Raw genomic sequence first — 22,384 nt, 5'->3', positions numbered from 1 at the left:
GGTTACAGAGGCCTGTCCCTGCCTCACAGTGAGGGGGTTGTGGGTTAGAGTCCCGGGTTACAGAGGCCTGTCCCTGCCTCACAGTGAGGGGGTTACAGAGGCCTGTCCCTGCCTCACAGTGAGGGGGTTGTGGGTTAGAGTCCCGGGTTACAGAGGCCTGTCCCTGCCTCACAGTGAGGAGGTTGTGGGTTAGAGTCCCGGGTTACAGAGGCCTGTCCCTGCCTCACAGTGAGGGGGTTACAGAGGCCTGTCCCTGCCTCACAGTGAGGGGGTTGTGGGTTAGAGTCCCGGGTTACAGAGGCCTGTCCCTGCCTCACAGTGAGGGGGTTGTGGGTTAGAGTCCCCGGGTTACAGAGGCCTGTCCCTGCCTCACAGTGAGGGGGTTACAGAGGCCTGTCCCTGCCTCACAGTGAGGGGGTTGTGGGTTAGAGTCCCGGGTTACAGAGGCCTGTCCCTGCCTCACAGTGAGGGGGTTGTGGGTTAGAGTCCCCGGGTTACAGAGGCCTGTCCCTGCCTCACAGTGAGGAGGTTGTGGGTTAGAGTCCCCGGGTTACAGAGGCCTGTCCCTGCCTCACAGTGAGGGGGTTGTGAGTTAGAGTCCCCGGGTTACAGTGGCCTGTCCCTGCCTCACAGTGAGGGGGTTGTGAGTTAGAGTCCCCGGGTTACAGAGGCCTGTCCCTGCCTCACAGTGAGGGGGTTGTGGGTTAGAGTCCCCGGGTTACAGAGGCCTGTCCCTGCCTCACAGTGAGGGGGTTGTGGGTTAGAGTCCCGGGTTACAGAGGCCTGTCCCTGCCTCACAGTGAGGGGGTTGTGGGTTAGAGTCCCCGGGTTACAGTGGTTTTCAGAACAGTTTCCAGTGATTGTACATTCAACAGGCTTCAGTCGACCTTCAGCACTAACGTTCCCGCTGCCAACTCAAGAAGAAGAGTTACAAACACGTCACATGGGGAGAAGAGGGCGGGACTTCAGATCAGGATAAATGTGCAGCGGCGGAATGTATTTCAATTATAACAAACATTAGATACAATCTTAAGTCAATCGTTTCATTTAGATGGATCTCGTGATGGGCGAGTGAAGCCTGGGAGCTTCAGAGCCGCTTCATTCTGTCTGAACACTGACCTCTGGTGGACAAACGTATTATTGTGACTTCTCCTAAACACGAGCAGAACCAACACTGTGATGTGGATGTCTGATCAGGTCACAGGACGACACACGTGTTTAATGGAGAGAATCTTCTGGAGTCTTTTTAAATGTGGTTCTTTTCCACGGAGCTCCGGTGGGCGGGGCCAATCTGCTGCTCTGAAGGTGCATCATGTGACGCTGGTTCCTCTGACCTGAAGTTGTGAACGACAGCACTTCCTGGGGAGATGAGCTCAGATTAACTCATTGAGTTTCATACAAGGGTCTGGACCTTCTCTATTGAGCTCCGTTTCAGGTGGAGGGTGAACTCCTTTGGAATGTTTGGATCTGATTTTCTCCAGCGTTTGGTCGTGACGTATGTAATGCGCCCGAGCGAGTGAAGCAGCTGTCGTAGCTCCGTCGTAGCTCCGTCGTAGCTCCGTCGTAGCTCCGTCGTGACTCTTGGGGACATTCCTTGCACGTTCCAAGGCTTCAGTTTTAATTTATGGATATTTGGAGCCCGAGTGGATTGAAGAGCTTCTATTTCTTCCGTATCCGCCGCCATTACCAAACTACAACCAGCAAATGCGGCACAAATGCTTGACGTCACCGACAAGCCCCGCCTCCCCCGCTCGCTGAATGGCAGGTAGAAAACGTACATGCAGGGAAATGAGAGCTGACCGGAGTTTACGGACGGCTGAGGCCAGGCTAAAGCTAACGATAGTGATCCAATCGTTCCAAACTTCAAAAGGAGTTCACCCTCACACCTGAGGAGCTTGATCGTGAAGATCCAAACCCTCTGTACCAAATGAGAGGGTCCGGTGAGACCAGGCGAGCTCAGACCTGCTCGGATACTCGGATTATTAGATTCCTTGGTGGACAGTGAGTTCCTGGGAGACGATCATTTAGCACGTGTTAAAAACTCGCTGTAATACCTCAGTGGAGGAAACGCCTGTGTTTATAAAGGTCAGAGAGTTTGTCTTAAAGCTAAAGGCTAACATGCTATAAAGAATATATACATGTACGTGTGTAAAATAAAAACTACAGACAAGACGATTGTTTTTAAGCAGATTAGTTCATAACATTTGGAATTGTGCGGCAAATATGAAGCATCAAACTTTAGCTTCCACAACAAACTCTGACCTTTATAAACACGGACGTCTCCACGGAAATATTTACGTCCTATACAAGTCTTTACTTAAATAACTGATCAGGGAATCTCATCTTAATAGAAAAGAAGACGAACTGGAAGAACAGACGCCCACGACTTCAGAGGAACGAGCGTAGCCAAACGGGCCCGCTCCCTCCAGGACGGGGCCTGTGCAGAGTTTAAAAGTTTAAAAGTTCAAACACTGGAGTTTTAGTTCACAGTAAAACACTTGGACCACAGTGAGTGAGATGTTTGTACCAGCAGCGACTCGGGGCTTTTGCTCTTCACAGCTCGTGTTAGTCTATGGGAAATGTAAGCTAGCAGCTGCAAACATGGCGGATCTCCATGGTAACCAGCTGTTTCTGACCATCAGCTCCTCGAGGACGGGTCAAAGGCAGACGGGATCAATAAAGTCTCATGTATCTGAGGCAGGACCGTGGATGTGCAGCTCCTCAAAGCCTCCAGGTGGCGCTGAAACGCTGCTGAAACCGAGCCTTCATGAACCAGTGCTTTTCAATTCACGGCCTTGAGTTTTCAGCGTTGAGGAAAAAACGTCCAGTGAATCTGAAACTCGAGGCCGTGAAGCTCCAGTGTCTTTTCAAAACGATAAAAGCATCCACGATTTTTCGACTGGACCGGGGCCAGAACGTCCTTCAAACGATCCAGACTCAGAAAAGCAAAGACAAACCTCCTTCATTCCTCCGGCCGCAAAAGTCTGAGCCTCAGAGTGAAGAGCTTTAAAAGTTCATCACATTTAAATACTGTAACGTGAAACTGATCCGTCTCTTTACACGAGGACATTTCCAGGTCACTGCAGCGACTTTAGCAGCAAAGATAGTCCAGCAACATCATTATATTCCCAAAAAACTGTTGATTTAAAGCCAGTTTGACTCTGAAAGAATGTGTTTAAAGGCGAGATCCTGCAGCTCGAACGTCTGCTGTCGAGAATAAGACGACTTTTTTCAACGACTAAATCTGAATTACAGATTTTACCGAGTTCTTATTAGTCACAGATTTGCTCAGAGGGATTCTGGATCTGAGTTATTAGTGTTTTTGGTTCAAAGTTCAATAAACCTGTCAGGAATTACAAAAGTAAAAACACATTTTGACTAAATCTGAGTAAATGTGAATAATTAAAGACGTTTGGAACCTGCAGCGTCTCGTCTTAAACACATTTAAGGCTCTGATTCTTCAAACATTTGGTCCCGGAGTCTGCAGCGTTTAAGGCTTAAAGACCGAGCACAGTGGAAATAAGAGATAAAATAATAATAATAAAAATACATCACTGCGTCGCAATGTGAGATTATACGTTTGTAAAAGCTGCAGCCGACGGTGACGCTTGGTCCCGATGTTTCGCACAAATCCACGCAGTTCCAGTCGATGGTTAAAAAACCGGAGGAGGCTGGTTGACTGCGGCGCCCCCCGGTGGCAGAGGTGAGATTATGTAAATACAGATGTGAACATAAGAATCTAAAATGCCTGGTGCCTAAACTCTGGCGTTAGTGAGAAAAGTGACTCGTCTCTTCCTTCAGTAAAAATCCAACTCCGTCTGAAGAGTCTGAGGAGCCTGAGGAGCCCGAGGAGCCTGAGGAGCCTGAGGAGCCCGAGGAGCCTGAGGAGCCTGAGGAGCCCGAGGAGCCTGAGGAGCCTGAGGAGCGGAGAGTTTTTACAGCTCTGTGTTTTTACAGCTCTGTGGTGAGGAGTCCTGCGCTTTTACAAACACCGTCGCCCTCTTCTTCAGGAGGATGAGGCGGCTGCTGGGCTGCGCTGCTGCGGACAGAGGGAACAGGGTTAGGAAGAGACTACAGCTGAGAGAAGTACATTATCCCTATTTTCCCCAGTGTTTTCCTCCGTTTGTATATTTTCCTCCACATTTCTTGACTTTGGAAGATCTGCAGCTACACCACAAGCTCATCTGCAAACATCCATTTCCACATGATCTTGGAGACTTTATGTCACACAGCTGGAGAACCAACATGACGTTTCTAACCTCACAGAAATGACTCGATAAAAATCATTCATAAATGTTGGACCTGACGCCTCCGCCTATGATCCACATTCTGCTCAATCTGAATAACGTCAGTAAATCTGCAGAATCCAAACCTGTTGTTGTTGACGTTGGAGCGAGACAGAGAGACGTGTCCTTCAGAAACCGAGGAGATCTTTGTGTCTGGATCCAGGACTCCGTTACTGAAGATCCCAGGAGGCTGAGGAGAAACATCACAGTCAGAAGCTCAGAGAGGAACTTCTCCATCCTCTGAAGAACCTCAGCTCAAACAGGCCCAGGTTTCCCCCGGCGTGATTAAACTATAATGATTTGTTATAAAGGTTTCTGCAGCGTGTGGTACTGACTGCAGTGGCGGGGATGATCCAGCGGGGGGTGATCACGGGTTTGGGCGGTGGAGGAAGCTGAAACACAAACATGTGTCAAAGGGGGCGGGTCAGAGGGGGATGTGAAGTGGGCGGGGCCTCACCACTGGCGCCGCGTCGCTGAAGTCGATGAGGTTTTCACAGAGCGACGCCTCGACCTCAGGACAGACCTGGGACAGAAAACACAGACTTGAGACCAGGGGGGCCCAAACTTTTCGTCTCCGAGGGCCAAAATGAAAAAACGCCTGTGGATCGTGGGCCAAACACGGTGATGTCAAGCGTGAAACACATATAACTAAAGAAATAATAGTTAGCATTTGATTCTATCTAATCTATGCATGCTACAACAATATAGTGCAAAACACCAGCATCTACAGCACCTACAGTGACTTTACCTCATTCATTCGTTCACTCAAAGAAAATGCCACATTAGATTATTTTGAAAGTGTCAGTTTAGCATCAATACTTTTATGAGTCAATTTTTAACATAAACCTTTGTTGACGTCAACAACCTTTGAAACAAAAGTTGGAAAACACCACCAAAGTGTTTCCTTAACTATTTGAAAGGAGTGAAACAGCGCCCCCAATTTGACGCTGGTGGCCAAAACGTGTACTGCATCCATATGTACCATTGAGAATGAAGAGAGTTAGTAATAACCAGATGCGGCGCAAAAATAGGTCACTCTCTGGCGGGCCAATGGAATGGTTTCCACTTTGGGCACCCCTGCTTTAGACTTTTATGTTTTAGTCGTTTTTACTTTTACTTTAGTTTTTAAGAATCGATTGTAGCCACAGTTTTAGTCTCATTAAACACATGTTCCTCTGCTCCTTTCCTCCAAAGCCTCTGATTGCATCACTGAAAACTGAACGCCTCGCTACAGCGCCCCCTTGTGGTGCTGCTACACAAAAGCTAAAGTCTAAGAGCTACATAAGTGTTTAGTCTGAGCAGAGCTTTGATATTTCGGTGGTTTTGTTTCCCCAGCACTGACAGCACAGGGAGAGTCATGACTAATATGTTCCTGTGTGAGCCGCGGGGGAGACAGAGCCACTGCAGCCTCTCCTCAGGTCAGTCCCAGACTCGACCACACGACTGACAGGGTTGGATCTGGAGGAGGTCACGCTGGGACTGAAACCAAAACACTCACTAACTCCTCCCATTAGGACACGTGTTAAACGCCACTTCCTGGTGGAGCTGAGGGGCGGAGCTAAGGGGCGGGGCTCTAACCACCTCTGAGCAAAAGCGTTACCTTGGGGGCGGCGGGTTCTGTGGTGAACTCTGGAGGGACAGGCGGCTCCGTCAGACGCTCCACACCGACCACCCCGACCACACCGACCACACTGACCACACTGACCACACACAGCACAGGTATGACAAACAGAAAATATATTAGAATACAAATAATACAACTTTCAGACTCCAGTTATTGTCGCAGCTCAGTCACTTTACACTCTTATTAGTAAACGTAGTAAAGGTAGTAGTTGTAGTAGTAAAGGTAGTAGTCGTAATAAAGGTAGTAGTCGTAGTAGTAAAGGTAGTAGTCGTAGTAAAGGTAGTAGTCGTAGTAGTAAAGGTAGTAGTCGTAATAAAGGTAGTAGTCGTAATAAAGGTAGTAGTCGTAGTAGTAAAGGTAGTAGTCGTAGTAAAGGTAGTAGTCGTAGTAGTAAAGGTAGTAGTCGTAGTAGTAAAGGTAGTAGTCGTAGTAAAGGTAGTAGTCGTAGTAGTAAAGGTAGTAGTCGTAGTAGTAGTAGTAAAGGTAGTAGTAAAGGTAGTAGTCGTAGTAAAGGTAGTAGTAAAGGTAGTAGTCGTAGTAGTATAGGTAGTAGTAGTAGTGAAGGTAGTAGTCGTAGTAGTAAAGGTAGTAGTAGTAGTAAAGGTAGTAGTCGTAGTAGTAAAGGTAGCAGTAGTAAAGGTAGTAAAGGTAGTAGTCGTAGTAAAGGTAGTAAAGGTAGTAGTAGTAGTAAAGGTAGTAGCAGTAGTAAAGGTAGTAAAGGTAGTAGCAGTAGTAAAGGTAGTAAAGGTAGTAGTAGTAGTAAAGGTAGTAGTCGTAGTAGTAAAGGTAGTAGTCGTAGTAGTAAAGGTAGTAGTCGTAGTAAAGGTAGTAGTCGTAGTAAAGGTAGTAGTCGTAGTAAAGGTAGTAGTCGTAGTAGTAAAGGTAGTACTCGTAGTAAAGGTAGTAGTCGTAGTAAACGTAGTAAAGGTAGTAGTCGTAGTAAAGGTAGTAGCAGTAGTAAAGGTAGTAGTCGTAGTAAAGGTAGTAGTCGTAGTAAAGGTAGTAGCAGTAGTAAAGGTAGTAGTCGTAGTAAAGGTAGTAAAGGTAGTAAAGGTAGTAGTCGTAGTAAAGGTAGTAAAGGTAGTAAAGGTAGTAGTCGTGGTAAAGGTAGTAGTCGTAGTAAAGGTAGTAAAGGTAGTAGTCGTAGTAAAGGTAGTAGTCGTAGTAAAGGTAGTAAAGGTAGTAGTCGTAGTAAAGGTAGTAGTCGTAGTAAAGGTAGTAGTCGTAGTAAAGGTAGTAGTCGTAGTAAAGGTAGTAAAGGTAGTAGTCGTAGTAAAGGTAGTAGTCGTAGTAAAGGTAGTAGTCGTAGTAAAGGTAGTAGTCGTAGTAAAGGTAGTAAAGGTAGTAGTCGTAGTAAAGGTAGTAGTCGTAGTAAAGGTAGTAGTCGTAGTAAAGGTAGTAGTCGTAGTAAAGGTAGTAGTCGTAGTAAAGGTAGTAGTCGTAGTAGTAAAGGTAGTAGTCGTAGTAGTAAAGGTAGTAGTAGTAGTAGTAAAGGTAGTAGTCGTAGTAGTAAAGGTAGTAGCAGTAGTAGTAAAGGTAGTAGCAGTAGTAGTAAAGGTAGTAGTCGTAGTAAAGGTAGTAAAGGTAGTAGTCGTAGTAAAGGTAGTAGCAGTAGTAAAGGTAGTAGCAGTAGTAAAGGTAGTAGCAGTAGTAAAGGTAGTAGTCGTAGTAAAGGTAGTAAAGGTAGTAGTCGTAGTAAAGGTAGTAGTCGTAGTAAAGGTAGTAGTCGTAGTAAAAGTAGTAGTCGTAGTAGTCGTAGTAAAGGTAGTAGTCGTAGTAAAGGTAGTAGTCGTAGTAAAGGTAGTAGTCGTAGTAGTAAAGGTAGTAGTCGTAGTAGTAAAGGTAGTAGTAGTAGTAAAGGTAGTAGTCGTAGTAGTAAAGGTAGTACTCGTAGTAAAGGTAGTAGTCGTAGTAAAGGTAGTAGCAGTAGTAAAGGTAGTAGTCGTAGTAAAGGTAGTAAAGGTAGTAAAGGTAGTAGTCGTAGTAAACGTAGTAAAGGTAGTAAAGGTAGTAGTCGTGGTAAAGGTAGTAGTCGTAGTAAAGGTAGTAGCAGTAGTAAAGGTAGTAGTCGTAGTAAACGTAGTAAAGGTAGTAGTCGTAGTAAAGGTAGTAGCAGTAGTAAAGGTAGTAGTCGTAGTAAAGGTAGTAGTCGTAGTAAAGGTAGTAGCAGTAGTAAAGGTAGTAGTCGTAGTAAAGGTAGTAAAGGTAGTAAAGGTAGTAGTCGTAGTAAACGTAGTAAAGGTAGTAAAGGTAGTAGTCGTGGTAAAGGTAGTAGTCGTAGTAAAGGTAGTAGCAGTAGTAAAGGTAGTAGTCGTAGTAAAGGTAGTAAAGGTAGTAAAGGTAGTAGTCGTAGTAAAGGTAGTAAAGGTAGTAAAGGTAGTAGTCGTAGTAAAGGTAGTAGTCGTAGTAAAGGTAGTAGCAGTAGTAAAGGTAGTAGTCGTAGTAAAGGTAGTAAAGGTAGTAAAGGTAGTAGTCGTAGTAAAGGTAGTAAAGGTAGTAAAGGTAGTAGTCGTAGTAAAGGTAGTAGTCGTAGTAAAGGTAGTAGCAGTAGTAAAGGTAGTAGTCGTAGTAAAGGTAGTAGTCGTAGTAAAGGTAGTAAAGGTAGTAGTCGTAGTAAAGGTAGTAGTCGTAGTAAAGGTAGTAGTCGTAGTAAAGGTAGTAGTCGTAGTAAAGGTAGTAAAGGTAGTAGTCGTAGTAAAGGTAGTAGTCGTAGTAAAGGTAGTAGTCGTAGTAAAGGTAGTAGTCGTAGTAGTAAAGGTAGTAGTCGTAGTAGTAAAGGTAGTAGTCGTAGTAGTAAAGGTAGTAGTAGTCGTAGTAAAGGTAGTAGCAGTAGTAAAGGTAGTAGCAGTAGTAAAGGTAGTAGCAGTAGTAAAGGTAGTAGTCGTAGTAAAGGTAGTAAAGGTAGTAGTCGTAGTAAAGGTAGTAGTCGTAGTAAAGGTAGTAGTCGTAGTAGTCGTAGTAAAGGTAGTAGTCGTAGTAAAGGTAGTAGTCGTAGTAAAGGTAGTAGTCGTAGTAAAGGTAGTAGTCGTAGTAAAGGTAGTAGTCGTAGTAAAGGTAGAAGTCGTAGTAAAGGTAGTAGTCGTAGTAAACGTAGTAAAGGTAGTAGTCGTAGTAAAGGTAGTAGTCGTAGTAAAGGTAGTAGTAGTCGTAGTAAAAGTAGTAGCAGTAGTAGTAAAAGTAGTAGTAGTAGTTGTAGTAAATAGCAGTAACGTTGTTGTACCTGACGGCCGCCGCAGACACTGCAGACGGCGCAGACGGCGCAGACGGCAGCTTGAGCAGCTCTTGGGCGTCGGCTCTCAGGGAGCTGTTACTGCCCAGGCGCCCTGAATGCACCTTCAGCCTGTGAACACAACAGCATGAAACAGTCGTCTGTACCGGGGACCTGGAGCTGCCTCTGTGTGCAGTACCTGGAGGCGGCGTCCTGGAGGTTACAGTTCTTATCCACGGACAGCAGGGGGAGCTCCTCTGGGGACGCCTGCGGTAGAAGTAGAAGTATTAGTAGTTGCAGTATCAGTAGTATGAGCAGTAGAAGTATTAGTAGTTGCAGTATCAGTAGTATGAGCAGTACCTTGGTGGCGGCCTCGGCCTGGGCCTTCAGGATGTTGCTCTTCAGGTGGTCCGGCGTGCGGAGCGGCGTGGGCAGAGGGCTGGAGCCAGAGAGGACCACCTTCTCCGTCAGCTTCACCAACGAGTCCTGGAAGCAGATCATCACAACGTTCAGTAAACACAAGAGGAAACATGGAGTTACACACAGGAACCAGGGCTGATCTGAAGGTCCTGGAGTTACACACAGGAACCAGGACTGATCTGAAGGTCCTGGAGTTACACACAGGAACCAGGACTGATCTGAAGGTCCTGGAGTTACACACGGGAACCAGGACTGATCTGAAGGTCCTGGAGTTAAACACGGGAACCAGGACTGATCTGAAGGTCCTGGAGTTACACACAGGAACCAGGGCTGATCTGAAGGTCCTGGAGTTACACACAGGAACCAGGACTGATCTGAAGGTCCTGGAGTTACACACAGGAACCAGGACTGATCTGAAGGTCCTGGAGTTACACACAGGAACCAGGGCTGATCTGAAGGTCCTGGAGTTACACACGGGAACCAGGGCTGATCTGAAGGTCCACAGAGATGTTAACCAGATGAATGAAGTCTTCTCTCACCTGGTTGTTCATGGCCATGTTGAGGTTGACGTTTTTGGGCGTGGCCTGATGAAGCGCCGCGCTCTCCAGCTCCAGCTGCTTCAGTCGAGCCGCGGCCTCTGAGGGAAACGGGAAAGTTCAGCCTGATCTACAAACTCCGGCTTTAACGTGATGAAGACCAGAGGGCGCCTCACCGGTCAGGCTGAGCGGGTCGTCCACACACGCCGCTCCTCCCGCCTCCTCCGCCGAGGCGCCGAGCGGGGAGGCCGCGGGGAGCGAGGGGCCCAGGGGGGGGAGCGAGGGGCCCAGGGGGGGGAGCGAGGAGCCCAGGGGGGGGAGCGAGGGGCCCAGGGGGGAGAGCACAGGTCCCAACGCAGCCACGGGAGGAAGCACGGGGGGAGCCGTCGAAGAGGATGGGTGGGCTCTCAGGACGTCATCTATACAGGTCTCCATCAGGTCTGGGACCGGCAGCACACTGGGGGGAGAGAGGGGGGGCAGGGGGGAGGAGAAAAGAGAAGTCAGTAAACCCAGAGCCTGGTCACATGATAAACCCAGGAGGACTGTACTTACTGTCGTGAATCCGCCTCTGACTTTCACAGAAAACAGCGCCATCACATGGACACGGACAGCAACGCACCCACAACGCACCCACAACACACCCACAACACACCCCTCACCATTCTAACGCCCAAACCCTCGACGTCCACCAACACAAACGCAACACATCCGTGCATTCATCTTTTCTCTACAGTCGATCAGTTACTTTTTATTTTTGAAGAAAGACAAATGTAAAAGTTTCCGTGTTTTGTTTCTGGACTCAAACATCTGGGTCGGAAATGAAACCCTGCGTCTGCTCATATCGTCCTAATCCCCAGAGGCTCAGACCCGGATCTGTGAGCTCTGTAACCAGGCCCGGGCCGGGAGGTGCTTTGCTCCGGGGCACAGAGGCAGAGGGAGGAGTCAGAGTCTTTATTAGAAACCAGAGGCAGATCATTCCTTCACAGAAACATGTGGATTTCCTTCAGTGTTTGTTTAGATTTAAATACATAAATACGAGTTAAATAAGACGGGAAAGTGCAACACAAAGGCTCTTATTGTGAAAGGGACCAGAATATAATGAAGTTAAACGTGTTAAAGTCTCCTCTTCCCCTTCACTCTGCAGGATCACAGCTGCACCATCGGCACAAAAATCTACTTCATCTTGTAATATAATATAGTTCTATGTGGAGCATTTTTTATGTAGTTGAAAAATACGTTGACAGGATCATTGAACAAGTTAAATAAGTGGGCGTGGTCAGAGTATACTGTATATAGAAATCGATTCAGACAATGAAAAAAGCGCGATATCGGTATCGATTCTAAATATCCGATACTGAGCAGATACTTGTTTAGGCTCGGACCGTTTTAAACCTCAGTGAATCTGAACAACAAGCTGCTCATTCTGAAGCATTTCTGATCGACGCCGCGGCTAGCAACAGCATGCTAACGCTAACGGCGACTGATCAAAGCTGCAACCGTCACACCTAAAGTAAACAATGCTGTTTGTATTTTAGTTTGTGAAACACTCACATGTCTGATAAGATCAGATCATGTTGTGATAGTTGTTTATATGAATGTGAGCTAAAGTGGAGTCGCCTCGATATGGATTTAACTCCAGAACTCTGTCACCGTGTGTGTGATGTTCCTGATCTGAGTTTCTCTGAGTGTCCTGGGTCTGGAAGAGCACAGAAGGGCCACTGGCTCTCGGGCCACCGGCCTCTCCATTTTCTCCTCTTATCCCTTGCCTTAACCCAGCTTTACCTAAATCTAAAAGCTTAAAAGAAAAGAATCAAAATGGCGACGAAAATGAGGATGAAAACGGAACAAAAATGTGCCAGAAAAGAAAAAAGTGACCAAAAAAACGTGGCAAAAACACGACAAAAGCAATGGAAAAAGCAACAAAAAGGCCACAAACACACAACAAAAAAGTGACGAAAAAGCGACGAAAAACATGACAAAAATGTGGCGACAACGTGACAAAAACTTTCAATCACTTTTGTAAGTCTTAGCTTTCAAATCAGGCATTACACTGTTGCTCTTCGGGTCAAGAAGCTTTTAGATTTGGGTAAAGCCGAACTGGAGGAGAGCACTCGGTTAAGGGTTAAATGTGACTTTGTGGAAGTGTTGCAGTGTTGGGCCAGGCGGGTCCAGAGTCCAGGGCCGTGTTTTAGTCCCAGTCCGGCCCTGCCTGGGTGTTTCTCCCACAGCCTCATGTTTCCATAGTGATGAAGGTCGGGGAGGGTCAGTGTATTTATTTATGGCCTCACAGTAAGTGAGGAACACAGTTATTTAGATTTAGTTTCTCTCTCCTGAAGGACACTGAGCTTCACCAGAGAAGTCTCACAATCCAGGAAACTACTCAGTGTTAATTTTGACATGTTTAAATTTAGTCTTAGTCTTTTGACGAAAATGTAATTCGATTTTAGTCTAGTTTTAGTCAAAAAAATATCTTAAATTTTAGTTTAGTTTTAGTCGACTAAAATTGCAAGTAAATTTAGTCGACTAAACTTAAGACTAATTTAGTGGACTTTGCATTGATAATATTCATTATAATCATGTTTAATGTTGTTCCTCTGCTTCATGTTTCTGCTCCACATGAACAAAGCTCAGAGCTGATCCTTTAAACATGATCTGAGGCTCTTTCAGACGCTCAATACAAGTGTGGATGATTTTAGTCTCTCCTTTTCATTTTTATTTAGTCTGATTTTAGTCGACTCAAATATCTGGACATTTTAGTCACAGTTTTAGTCTCATGAACAACTTTTAATTTAGTTTTAGTCCAATTTTAGTCGCCAAAAATATCACTGACTAAAATTAAGACTAAATATTTTAGTCGACGAAATTAACACTGAAACTACTTTACATCTTCATTAGTTTAGTTTTTAGGAATTTTCCAGTAATTTCTGATCATTTTTCTCTGGTCGTCTCATGATGCTTTTCTTTATTTATTAGACATGACACGGTTTCATATAAAAGACTCTCGTGTGTCATGTTTTGTCATGTGTTGATAGATTCTGATGAAGTTCTTTATCTCAGGTGTTTTATCTGGTTAGTGATGGTGTTCTGGATCTGAGCGATAGAGTTCTGGAGTTAAAGCTGATATCACTCATTTTGGAAGGAAAGTGATAAACGGTGCGGCCCTAATAACTTAATATTATCCTTCATTAACGTGACTTCAGCTGCTGAGCTTCTGAAGCCACAGGGGAGTTCCTTCAGTCCGTAAAAGCATCTTTAACCCTCAGAAACAGTGATTGTCGTGTAACAATAGTCTGAAAGTGTCCGGACAGAGTCTCCTCAGAAGCGTCGGCGCCCCCTCTCTGTGGACACAGGTACAGGCCGTTAGCTCTCAGGCCTCAGCAGAGCGGAGTCTACATCAGGATCTACGTCTGTGATCGGAGGAGGCAGAAGAGCAGGCCAGGAATCAGCCTGACCCCGCCCGAAAGGTCACCAGGTCACGCAGGGTTCAGCAGGAAGAAACAAGCAAACATCTGTGCAGAGTTCACTGAAGAGGAGAACGTTCAAACGAGGAACGAGCGGGAACTTCTCGATCAGGAGAAGAGTCCGATTATAGCCAGAAACTGCAGCAGGACTTTTGTCTTTTTGATGAAGTTGTGCGGCAAAAATAGTCAAGACAGTCGATCGAAACCTTGACCTTTAACCTGAACCAAGGACATTTCCCCCAGTTCGACTTTACCCAAATCTAAAAGCTTCTTAAAAAAGCTTCAATATAGCAAAGAAAAAATAAAGGCTGAAAACTTAACAAAACTGTGACAAGAACGCAGCTCTTAGCTTTCAAATGGTGGGTTGTGACCTCAATCGAGAAGCTTTTAGATTTGGGTAAAACTGACCTGGAGAAAAAGAACTCTGTGAAGACGGTTAATAGACGAGTTGGGATCACAAGTTAGGTTTTTAAATGTCATAAATCCCAAAGGTCTGAGCAGTTTTCGATGTGAACTTTGTAAAATATTAAGAATGTAAACTCTTCAAATACATTAAAACTGTAAATGTGTGAATATGTTAATTAATGGGTAAATTTGAGCCGATCTTAAGCTAAAATGTGTCCTTGAAATTTAGTGAAAACCTGGGACGTTTCTGTAGGGCTGGGCCATTTTGGAAAATAAATAATCACCATTATTTTCCCGATATTGATCAATCTCGATTTTTTAATTTGATGTAATTTTGCTGACTGATACATGTTTTATTCAAACCTCAGCTCAAATAAAACAAATGCTTTCATCAAGTCTCATAAACAAGGAACTGGAATCTGTGGTTTTAAAGTCCCGATTATTGAGATTGACAAAAGTAGAGATTGCGATTTATATTAAAGGGGGGGTATTATGCAAAATTAACTTTTTCAAGCTTTCCATCCTGTTATTCTGTCACTCCCTCATTAAAAACAGCCTGAAGTGTTGCCTTGGCACATTCACGTATTTTTGAGTCATCTGTAAAAACTCTGATGGCGGCCATTTTAGGGATAGGTTTGCCTGAGTCCTCCTAGGAACGCCCCCACCTCCTGGAGACGCCTCCGAGCTTTGGTCACCAGCCGAGTAACCAACCACTGCTCCTCAGCAGAACCCCCTCCCCACTGATGCCACAGACAGCGTGTGGAGGGGGCGTGTCTAAAGGCTCAGAGGTTCTTAAAGAGACAGAGGCCTATTTCAAGACATTCACTACAGCCATTTTGAGAGAGACATTTTATACAAGGCAGTTATTCTAATTTACTGCATTTACAGACCAACAGAAGGTTTGTCTTCATTGTAGTGTGATATAGACTGGTGCTATGGGACTGACAAAAGCAGAATACCCCCTCTTTAATTGCCCAGCCCTACGTTTCAGGCCATAGATTTTAGATTTCCGCTGTAAACAAAGTCCTGCAGTGCCTTTTCTTTCAAAGACATGTCCGCCCTGTTCTCCCGTGGACCTGGCAACCCGGCGTTAGATTTGCAGAACGATGCCGACATGCAATCCAGATTCAAAAGCCGAAAGCCCCGTCACCAAAAGATCCGTCTGCAGCGGAGAAGGCAGCGCGAATCAGCAGCGAATCAGCAGCGAATCAGCAGCTCGACTGATCGGGTTAAAGCGACGCCCAGGCAGAAAAATCAACAGCACGAGCCCAAGACCAGAAACGTTCAGAGCGCGTTAGTCCAGACCTACCTCACCGCGGAGACGCCACAAAACTGAAACACAAGGAAACTCTGCGTTTAACACACACTCGTCTGATTCTGAGACAGTCATGTGACCTCAGGAGCTGAGAGAGGACGCTGGACTCTGGGGAAGTTTCTGTTTCATGTTAGAGACGTTCAAAGTAATCCGAGGTGGTTCCGAGGTGGTACTGACCCTCTCTTGTCGGTCCCGGGGCTGTGGGGCAGAGCCTGGATCTCCACTGGACCACAGGAGGAGGCCACAGGAGCGACCACAGGAGAAGACCACGCCCCTCTGACCGGGGCCACCTGAGGACCACAGAGAGACGGTCACACACAGTCAGATCTGAGGCTTAAAGGGATATTTCAGGATGTTTGACACAGGGCCTCATTTCATAGTTATCCAGAGAGTTGTTGATTTCTGGAGATATCTATTTAATTCATGCAGTCCTTATATTTGAAGAGTTTAGTGGCGCTAGGCTAATGCTAGTCTAGTGCATGTCTATGGTAACTAGTATCTTGTATTAAAAACAGTCTGACCCGAGCACAGAGCATCTGAGACAAATCACTTATAACTCCAGACTAACCACATAAATGTCTGTGTCGACTGAATAATCATTTAAAAAAAACGTATATCTGAGCAGCATCAGCTTCCTGGTTGTAGCTACGCAGCGGCGGAGTGATCTGCTCGGTTACCGGATCTACAGTAGTTTGTTTACCTGCGGCCGCATTACTACACGTGGAGTTCACAAAGGAGCTTTCTACAAATCAGATATGGCAACGTTTGGAGGACGAGCCCATGATTTTTGGCTACTAGTTACCATAGACATGCACTAGCCTAGCACCACTTAATTAAAAATATATATCTCCAGAAATCAGCAACACTCTGGATAACTGAGGCCCTGTGTCAAAAATGCGGAAATATCCCTTTAATATCCTTTGATTCTGTTCAAATATCGACTCCTCGTCTTTATGATCCATTAGGACTTTTACCTTGTCTTTGTTGGAGCCGACTCCGTTTCCTGACGACAGATGTCTGAGGAAACACAAACACTTTAAAGACTTCTGTTTCAGAGACAAGAGTTTAATGTGACTTTAGCTGAACTTACTCTGGAGGAGCGAAGGGGCCTGCAGCAGAAGAACAAGAAGAAAAGATCATCACACACAGACCACATGACAGAAGAAAACATGGCTACACTCAGGCTACACTCAGACAGAGGAGAGATCACTCAGAGACACACACAACTTTAGCCGCTGTGAGCACAACATTAGCTGCTGTGAGCACAACATTAGCCGCTGTTAGCACAACATTAGCTGCTGTTATCACAACATTAGCAGCTGTGAGCACAACATTAGCTGCTGTGAGCACAACATTAGCTGATGTGAGCACAACATTAGCCTCTGTTATCACAACATTAGCAGCTGTGAGCACAACATTAGCTGCTGTGAGCACAACATTAGCTGATGTGAGCACAACATTAGCCTCTGTGAGCACAACATTAGCCTCTGTGAGCACAACATTAGCTGATGTGAGCACAACATTAGCTGCTGTGAGCACAACATTAGCTGCTGTGAGCACAACATTAGCTGATGTGAGCACAACATTAGCTGATGTGAGCACATTAGCCGCTGATAGCACAACACTAGCTGCTGTTAGCACAACATTAGCTGATGTGAGCACAACATTAGCCGCTGTTAGCACAACATTAGCCGCTGCGAGCACAACATTAGCTGCTGTGAGCACAACATTAGCTGATGTGAGCACATTAGCTGCTGTGAGCACAACATTAGCCGCTGCTAGCACAACATTAGCTGCTGTGAGCACAACATTAGCTGATGTGAGCACATTAGCTGCTGTGAGCACAACATTAGCCGCTGCTAGCACAACATTAGCTGCTGTGAGCACAACATTAGCTGATGTGAGCACATTAGCTGCTGTGAGCACAACATTAGCCGCTGCTAGCACAACATTAGCTGCTGTGAGCACAACATTAGCTGATGTGAGCACATTAGCTGCTGTGAGCACAACATTAGCCGCTGCTAGCACAACATTAGCTGCTGTGAGCACAACATTAGCTGCTGTGAGCACAACATTAGCTGATGTGAGCACATTAGCTGCTGTGAGCACAACACTAGCTGCTGTGAGCACAACATTAGCTGCTGTGAGCACAACATTAGCTGCTGTGAGCACAACATTAGCTGATGTGAGCACATTAGCTGCTGTGAGCACAACATTAGCTGCTGTGAGCACAACATTAGCTGATGTGAGCTCAACATTAGCTGATGTGAGCACATTAGCTGCTGTGAGCACAACATTAGCTGCTGTGAGCACAACACTAGCATGTAGCTTACCTTCACACTTTCAGTGGCTTCCTTCCTCTAGTCTAGTGAGTAGTAGTAGTACCTCTGTTATAGAGAGTAGTAGTACCTCTGTAGAAGCAGTACCTCTGTAGTAGTGTGTAGTAGTAGTAGTAGTACCTCTGTAGTAGTGTGTAGTAGTAGTAGTAGTACCTCTGTAGTAGTGAGTAGTATTAGTACCTCTGTAGTAGTAGTAGTAGTATTAGTACCTCTGTAGTAGTAGTAGTAGTACCTCTGTAGTAGAGAGTGGTAGTACCTCTGTAGAAGCAGTAGTAGTAGTACCTCTGTTGTAGTAGTAGTAGTAGTATTAGTACCTCTGTAGTAGAAAGTAGTAGTACCTCTGTAGAAGCAGTAGTAGTAGTACCTCTGTCGTAGTAGTAGTATTAGTACCTCTGTAGTAGTAGTAGTAGTAGTAGTAGTAGTACCTCTGTAGTAGAGAGTAGTAGTACCTCTGTAGAAGCAGTAGTAGTAGTACCTCTGTAGTAGAGAGTAGTAGTACCTCTGTAGAAGCAGTAGTAGTAGTACCTCTGTCGTAGTAGTAGTAGTAGTACCTCTGTAGTAGAGAGTAGTAGTACCTCTGTAGAAGCAGTAGTAGTACCTCTGTAGTAGTAGTACCTCTGTAGTAGTAGTAGTAGTAGTACCTCTGTAGTAGTAGTAGTAGTAGTACCTCTGTAGTAGTAGTAGTAGTAGTACCTCTGTAGTAGTAGTAGTAGTAGTAGTACCTCTGTAGTAGTAGTAGTAGTAGTACCTCTGTAGTAGTAGTAGTAGTAGTAGTAGTAGTAGTAGTAGTAGTAGTAGTAGTAGTAGTAGTAGTAGTAGTAGTAGTAGTAGTAGTAGTAGTAGTACCTCTGTAGTAGTAGTAGTAGTAGTAGTAGTACCTCTGTAGTAGTAGTAGTAGTAGTAGTAGTAGTAGTAGTAGTAGTAGTAGTAGTAGTAGTAGTAGTAGTAGTAGTAGTAGTAGTAGTAGTAGTACCTCTGTAGTAGTAGTAGTAGTAGTACCTCTGTAGTAGTAGTAGTAGTAGTACCTCTGTAGTAGTAGTAGTAGTAGTACCTCTGTAGTAGTAGTAGTAGTAGTAGTAGTAGTAGTAGTAGTAGTAGTAGTAGTAGTAGTACCTCTGTAGTAGTAGTAGTAGTACCTCTGTTGTTGTAGTAGTAGTAGTACCTCTGTTGTGCATGGTTCTCCTGGAGTAGCGGCGACTCGGGCGTCTCTCAAATGAAGCTGATCTTCGCGCTTTGTTCGTCTTCGTCGTCTGATATTCAGTCTTTCCACTGACGACAGAAACACTTTACACTCAGAGAAACAGTAGCAGCAGCAGCAGTAGTCATAGTAGTAGTAAAAGTAGTAGTGGTAGTCTTGGTAGCAGCAGTAGCAGCAGTAGCAGTACCAGTAGTAGTAGTAGCAGTACCAGTAGTAGCAGTAGTAGCAGTAGCAGTAGTAGCAGTAGTAGCAGTAGTAGCAGTAGCAGTACCAGTAGTACCAGTAGTAGCAGTAGTAGTAGTAGTACCTGTATCTGAAGCGAGAGCCCATCCTGATGAAGCCTGAGCTGGCTGAGTTCTTCTGGACGGGCCCTCGGAGCCTGAAGAAGGCGTGATGTTCCACCGCACACTTCCACAGGTGTTTACAGGCTTTAGGATGATCCATGCGGAACACGAACGTGTGCTCCTGCTCCTTCCCCTGGGGGTGAGGACAGATATATATACATGTACTACTGCAGATATAATATACAAGTACTACTGCAGATTTAATATACAAGTACTACTGCAGATATAATATACAAGTACTCCTACAGATATAATATACATGTACTACAACAGATATAATGTACATGTACTACAACAGATATAATGTACATGTACTACTACTCTTTAGTGCTGAGAGGCTCTGACCTGGTCGTCGTCCTCCACCACCACCAGAGTCAGTTTACTCTTCTTAAAGTCCAGACGTGTGATTTTAGGCCTGAAACAAAACACACAAGACGTTACTGACGCACGGAATCCCCCCGACAACACGCTGTAATCCAGATATGGCCCACTTTAGTCGCTCCATGAGACTCACTTTACACCTGGAGGGTTTTACAGATCTCATTTCTGACACATTTACCGAGCTTTGAACCAAAAAACAAGGACAATTTTGAATTTTTTCCTGATTTTTCTTTCATTAATAACCAGTTTAGTCTAAAACTAAACAAGACCCAAAATTTCCCCATTTTCTCACATTTTTCCACAACGTTTTACCTAATTTCCCCCATTTTTCCCCCATTATCGGCAGATCCACATTTCTCAGCATTGGAGATCGAGTGATATGAATGTGCAGATGTTCCAAACAGCTGTTCCGATATGTGAGATATGTGAGTGATCCACAGCAGACGTTTCACTGCAGCGTCGTGACTTTTGGACCCGGACTCATCGACACTGATGCTGGAGTTGAACCCAGGACCTAGTGGTGCTAACCACTCTGCCACAGGAGCATCACCTTCACTCAGACTCAGGGTGGATGAAGAACTGACCAGAAGAAGAGTCCGATCTTGGTCTCGCCCTCGAACACCAGGACTCCGGTGGGCGTCAGGCCCAGGCTGTACTCGTTCCCGTCCCGCGCCTGAGGAGACTCTTCTGTTAGCCTGATATTTACATGTATGTATATACATATATGTGTTTATATACATGTATGTATATACAGTATATATGTGAGAGACAGACCTTGACCATGTGCATGTCCACTCCGTACATCTCCAGCCACTTGGCCTTGTTCAGGTAGTTGATCTCAGCCTGAGCCGGAGTCTGACCTCTGCAAACACACAGGTGACAGAGCAGCGAGTCATTACAATAATTCAGATATTTACCTTAAAGCAGTACTAAGTAACTCTTCCCCCTAGAGGCCATAAGCGCAACTGAAGGTGTCGTAGTAAGTTACGATTTTTTAACTTATTAATTGTCTTGGAGAGTAAATCCTACACTGACAGGAAAGGCGAAGGGAGAGAGGGTTACAGTGCATCCAATTATACAATGGAAATATTATTTTTCACTCAAACCTGGCTGTAAATACTGTTTAAAGTGACGTTAGCCCGCAGTTAGCTTTGCCTGTTAGCATGTTAGCTTCTTCTTCGTGATTCCATTAGTGTGTATTGCTTTCTCCGCACCGGTGGCAGTCAAGTTGCAAACATGGTTTTCTGGTCAGAGACACCAGGGGGAGATGAAAGACCCTCCAATCATCCCATAAACACTTGTATCACCCCCACAGGGACTACGGGGAGGGTTTATTAAGGTAAACACGTTACTTAGTACTGCTTTAAAATGTGTAAAAATAAAATAGTGGTGTGTCCACAGCAGTGTGATCAAAAAGTGCATCAACACAAACTGGAACAAAGTCCTGTGACTGCGACTCAAGGATTTCTCACATTTCTTGACTTTGAAGATGAAGCCAATGTCAAATGTGCAGATCTCGGATTATTTTTCTGTTTCCAGACGACAATTCTTTTAGTATCGGAATCAAAAACCAAGTAGCTTTAAAACATATGACCGTGTCCAGCCCTGAACGTGACATCTAAATGTCCTGCACAGTTCCTCCTCTGTACAGATGTTTATTTCTCGTCTGCACATCTGTATAGTGAGCGGTAGGGCTGGGTACCGATAGTTTTTTTTCAATACCACTACTTTAACGATACCTGCTTTCCGGTACCGGTGATTTAACGGTACTTTTTTCGATACCTATGTTATTTTAATTGAGTTCAAATAAAGTCTGGTTCAGGAGGAAGTCCAAACACGGCACATCAGAAAACAGGAGCAGCAGCGTCACCTGGAGCTCCATGTTTTGAGCAGAATTCCCACTAAAGCCGTGATAAAAAGAGAGTTGGGACATTATTCCCTCCTGAGCTGCAGGAACAGACCAGATCCACATCAGGACCGTTTACTGAAGATAAACTTTTCTAAACTCACTTAGCTGTTCCACAGTGAAAGCTCCTCACACGTCACAGATCTGTTACATAGTGAGAGCGCTCACTCTGTCACTGATAATGCACCATAACTGTTCCAAACATGGCTAATGCAGAGTGAGCCTCACCTTTTCCACAGACAATCTGTGATCCAAAAGCTCCGGTGCAGCTGGAGTTTAAACAACAGCAGGAACTTCAGGCTCTGGGGCTAAAGGTAAAGCTAAAGGCAAAGCTAAAGGTAAAGCTAAAGCTAAAGCTAAAGGTAAAGCTAAAGGTAACGCTAAAGCTAAAGCTAAAGGTAAAGCTAAAGGTAAAGCTAAAGGTAAAGGTAAAGCTAAAGGTAAAGGTAAAGCTAAAGGTAAAGCTAAAGGTAAAGGTAAAGCTAAAGGTAAAGGTAAAGCTAAAGGTAAAGCTAAAGCTAAAGCCCATGTGTTTCTTGTTGTCACTGCTTTTCTATTTGTCTAAGAGTCTAGTTTCTTATTCAGTCCAGGTTTAGTCCTGGTTTTTAACCAGTTTACTGTAAGTCCTGGTTTAGTCCTGGTTTAAGTCCTGGTTTAGTCCTGGTTTAGTCCTGGTTTAGTCGTGGTTTGGTCCTGGTTTAGTCCTGGTTTAGTCCTGGTTTAGTCCTGGTTTAGTCCTGGCTCAGTCCGCGGCTCTGCCATCTCTGATAATGACTGAAGTGTGAGTAAGTTACAGCTTTGCTTCTGCATTTGTGCAGAAGCTGCTCATGAGTTCAGGCTTTTTTAGACTCACTGTGGATCATTTATTGACGTTTGGAGAGAAAAAGTACCGAACATTAGCACTGAAAAAAAAAGGTTTTTGATACGGCCGCCTACAGGAGCTTTTCGGTCGGTACCAAGT

At 45.0% G+C, this 22,384-nt stretch overlaps 1 protein-coding gene across 1 annotated transcript in view; it reads right to left on the bottom strand.

The window, feature by feature from the left end:
- Nucleotides 1-3,951: 3,951 nt before the first annotated feature.
- Nucleotides 3,952-22,384, bottom strand: part of epb41l5 (erythrocyte membrane protein band 4.1 like 5) — a gene marked incomplete at its 3' end in the record, with an annotated part of 31,564 nt that continues 13,131 nt past the window's right edge. The window contains exons 9-26 of the mRNA XM_079563733.1: nt 20,292-20,379; nt 20,102-20,190; nt 19,482-19,551; nt 19,100-19,269; nt 18,757-18,863; nt 16,346-16,364; nt 16,230-16,272; nt 15,433-15,545; nt 10,251-10,531; nt 10,078-10,175; nt 9,479-9,604; nt 9,318-9,385; nt 9,131-9,250; nt 5,887-5,986; nt 4,744-4,809; nt 4,622-4,678; nt 4,373-4,476; nt 3,952-4,039 (exon numbers count right to left, since the gene is read on the bottom strand). Of these exons, the coding sequence (XP_079419859.1) occupies nt 3,952-4,039; nt 4,373-4,476; nt 4,622-4,678; nt 4,744-4,809; nt 5,887-5,986; nt 9,131-9,250; nt 9,318-9,385; nt 9,479-9,604; nt 10,078-10,175; nt 10,251-10,531; nt 15,433-15,545; nt 16,230-16,272; nt 16,346-16,364; nt 18,757-18,863; nt 19,100-19,269; nt 19,482-19,551; nt 20,102-20,190; nt 20,292-20,379 (1,807 nt within the window). The remainder of the gene's footprint in view (nt 4,040-4,372; nt 4,477-4,621; nt 4,679-4,743; nt 4,810-5,886; nt 5,987-9,130; nt 9,251-9,317; nt 9,386-9,478; nt 9,605-10,077; nt 10,176-10,250; nt 10,532-15,432; nt 15,546-16,229; nt 16,273-16,345; nt 16,365-18,756; nt 18,864-19,099; nt 19,270-19,481; nt 19,552-20,101; nt 20,191-20,291; nt 20,380-22,384) is intronic.

This window comes from Gobius niger (genome assembly GCF_951799975.1).
Source record: "Gobius niger genome assembly, chromosome: 9".
Classification (NCBI taxonomy): Eukaryota; Metazoa; Chordata; class Actinopteri; order Gobiiformes; family Gobiidae; genus Gobius; species Gobius niger.
Note: the sequence above shows the minus strand (reverse complement) of the source record. Positions and strands in the feature narration are given on the sequence as shown.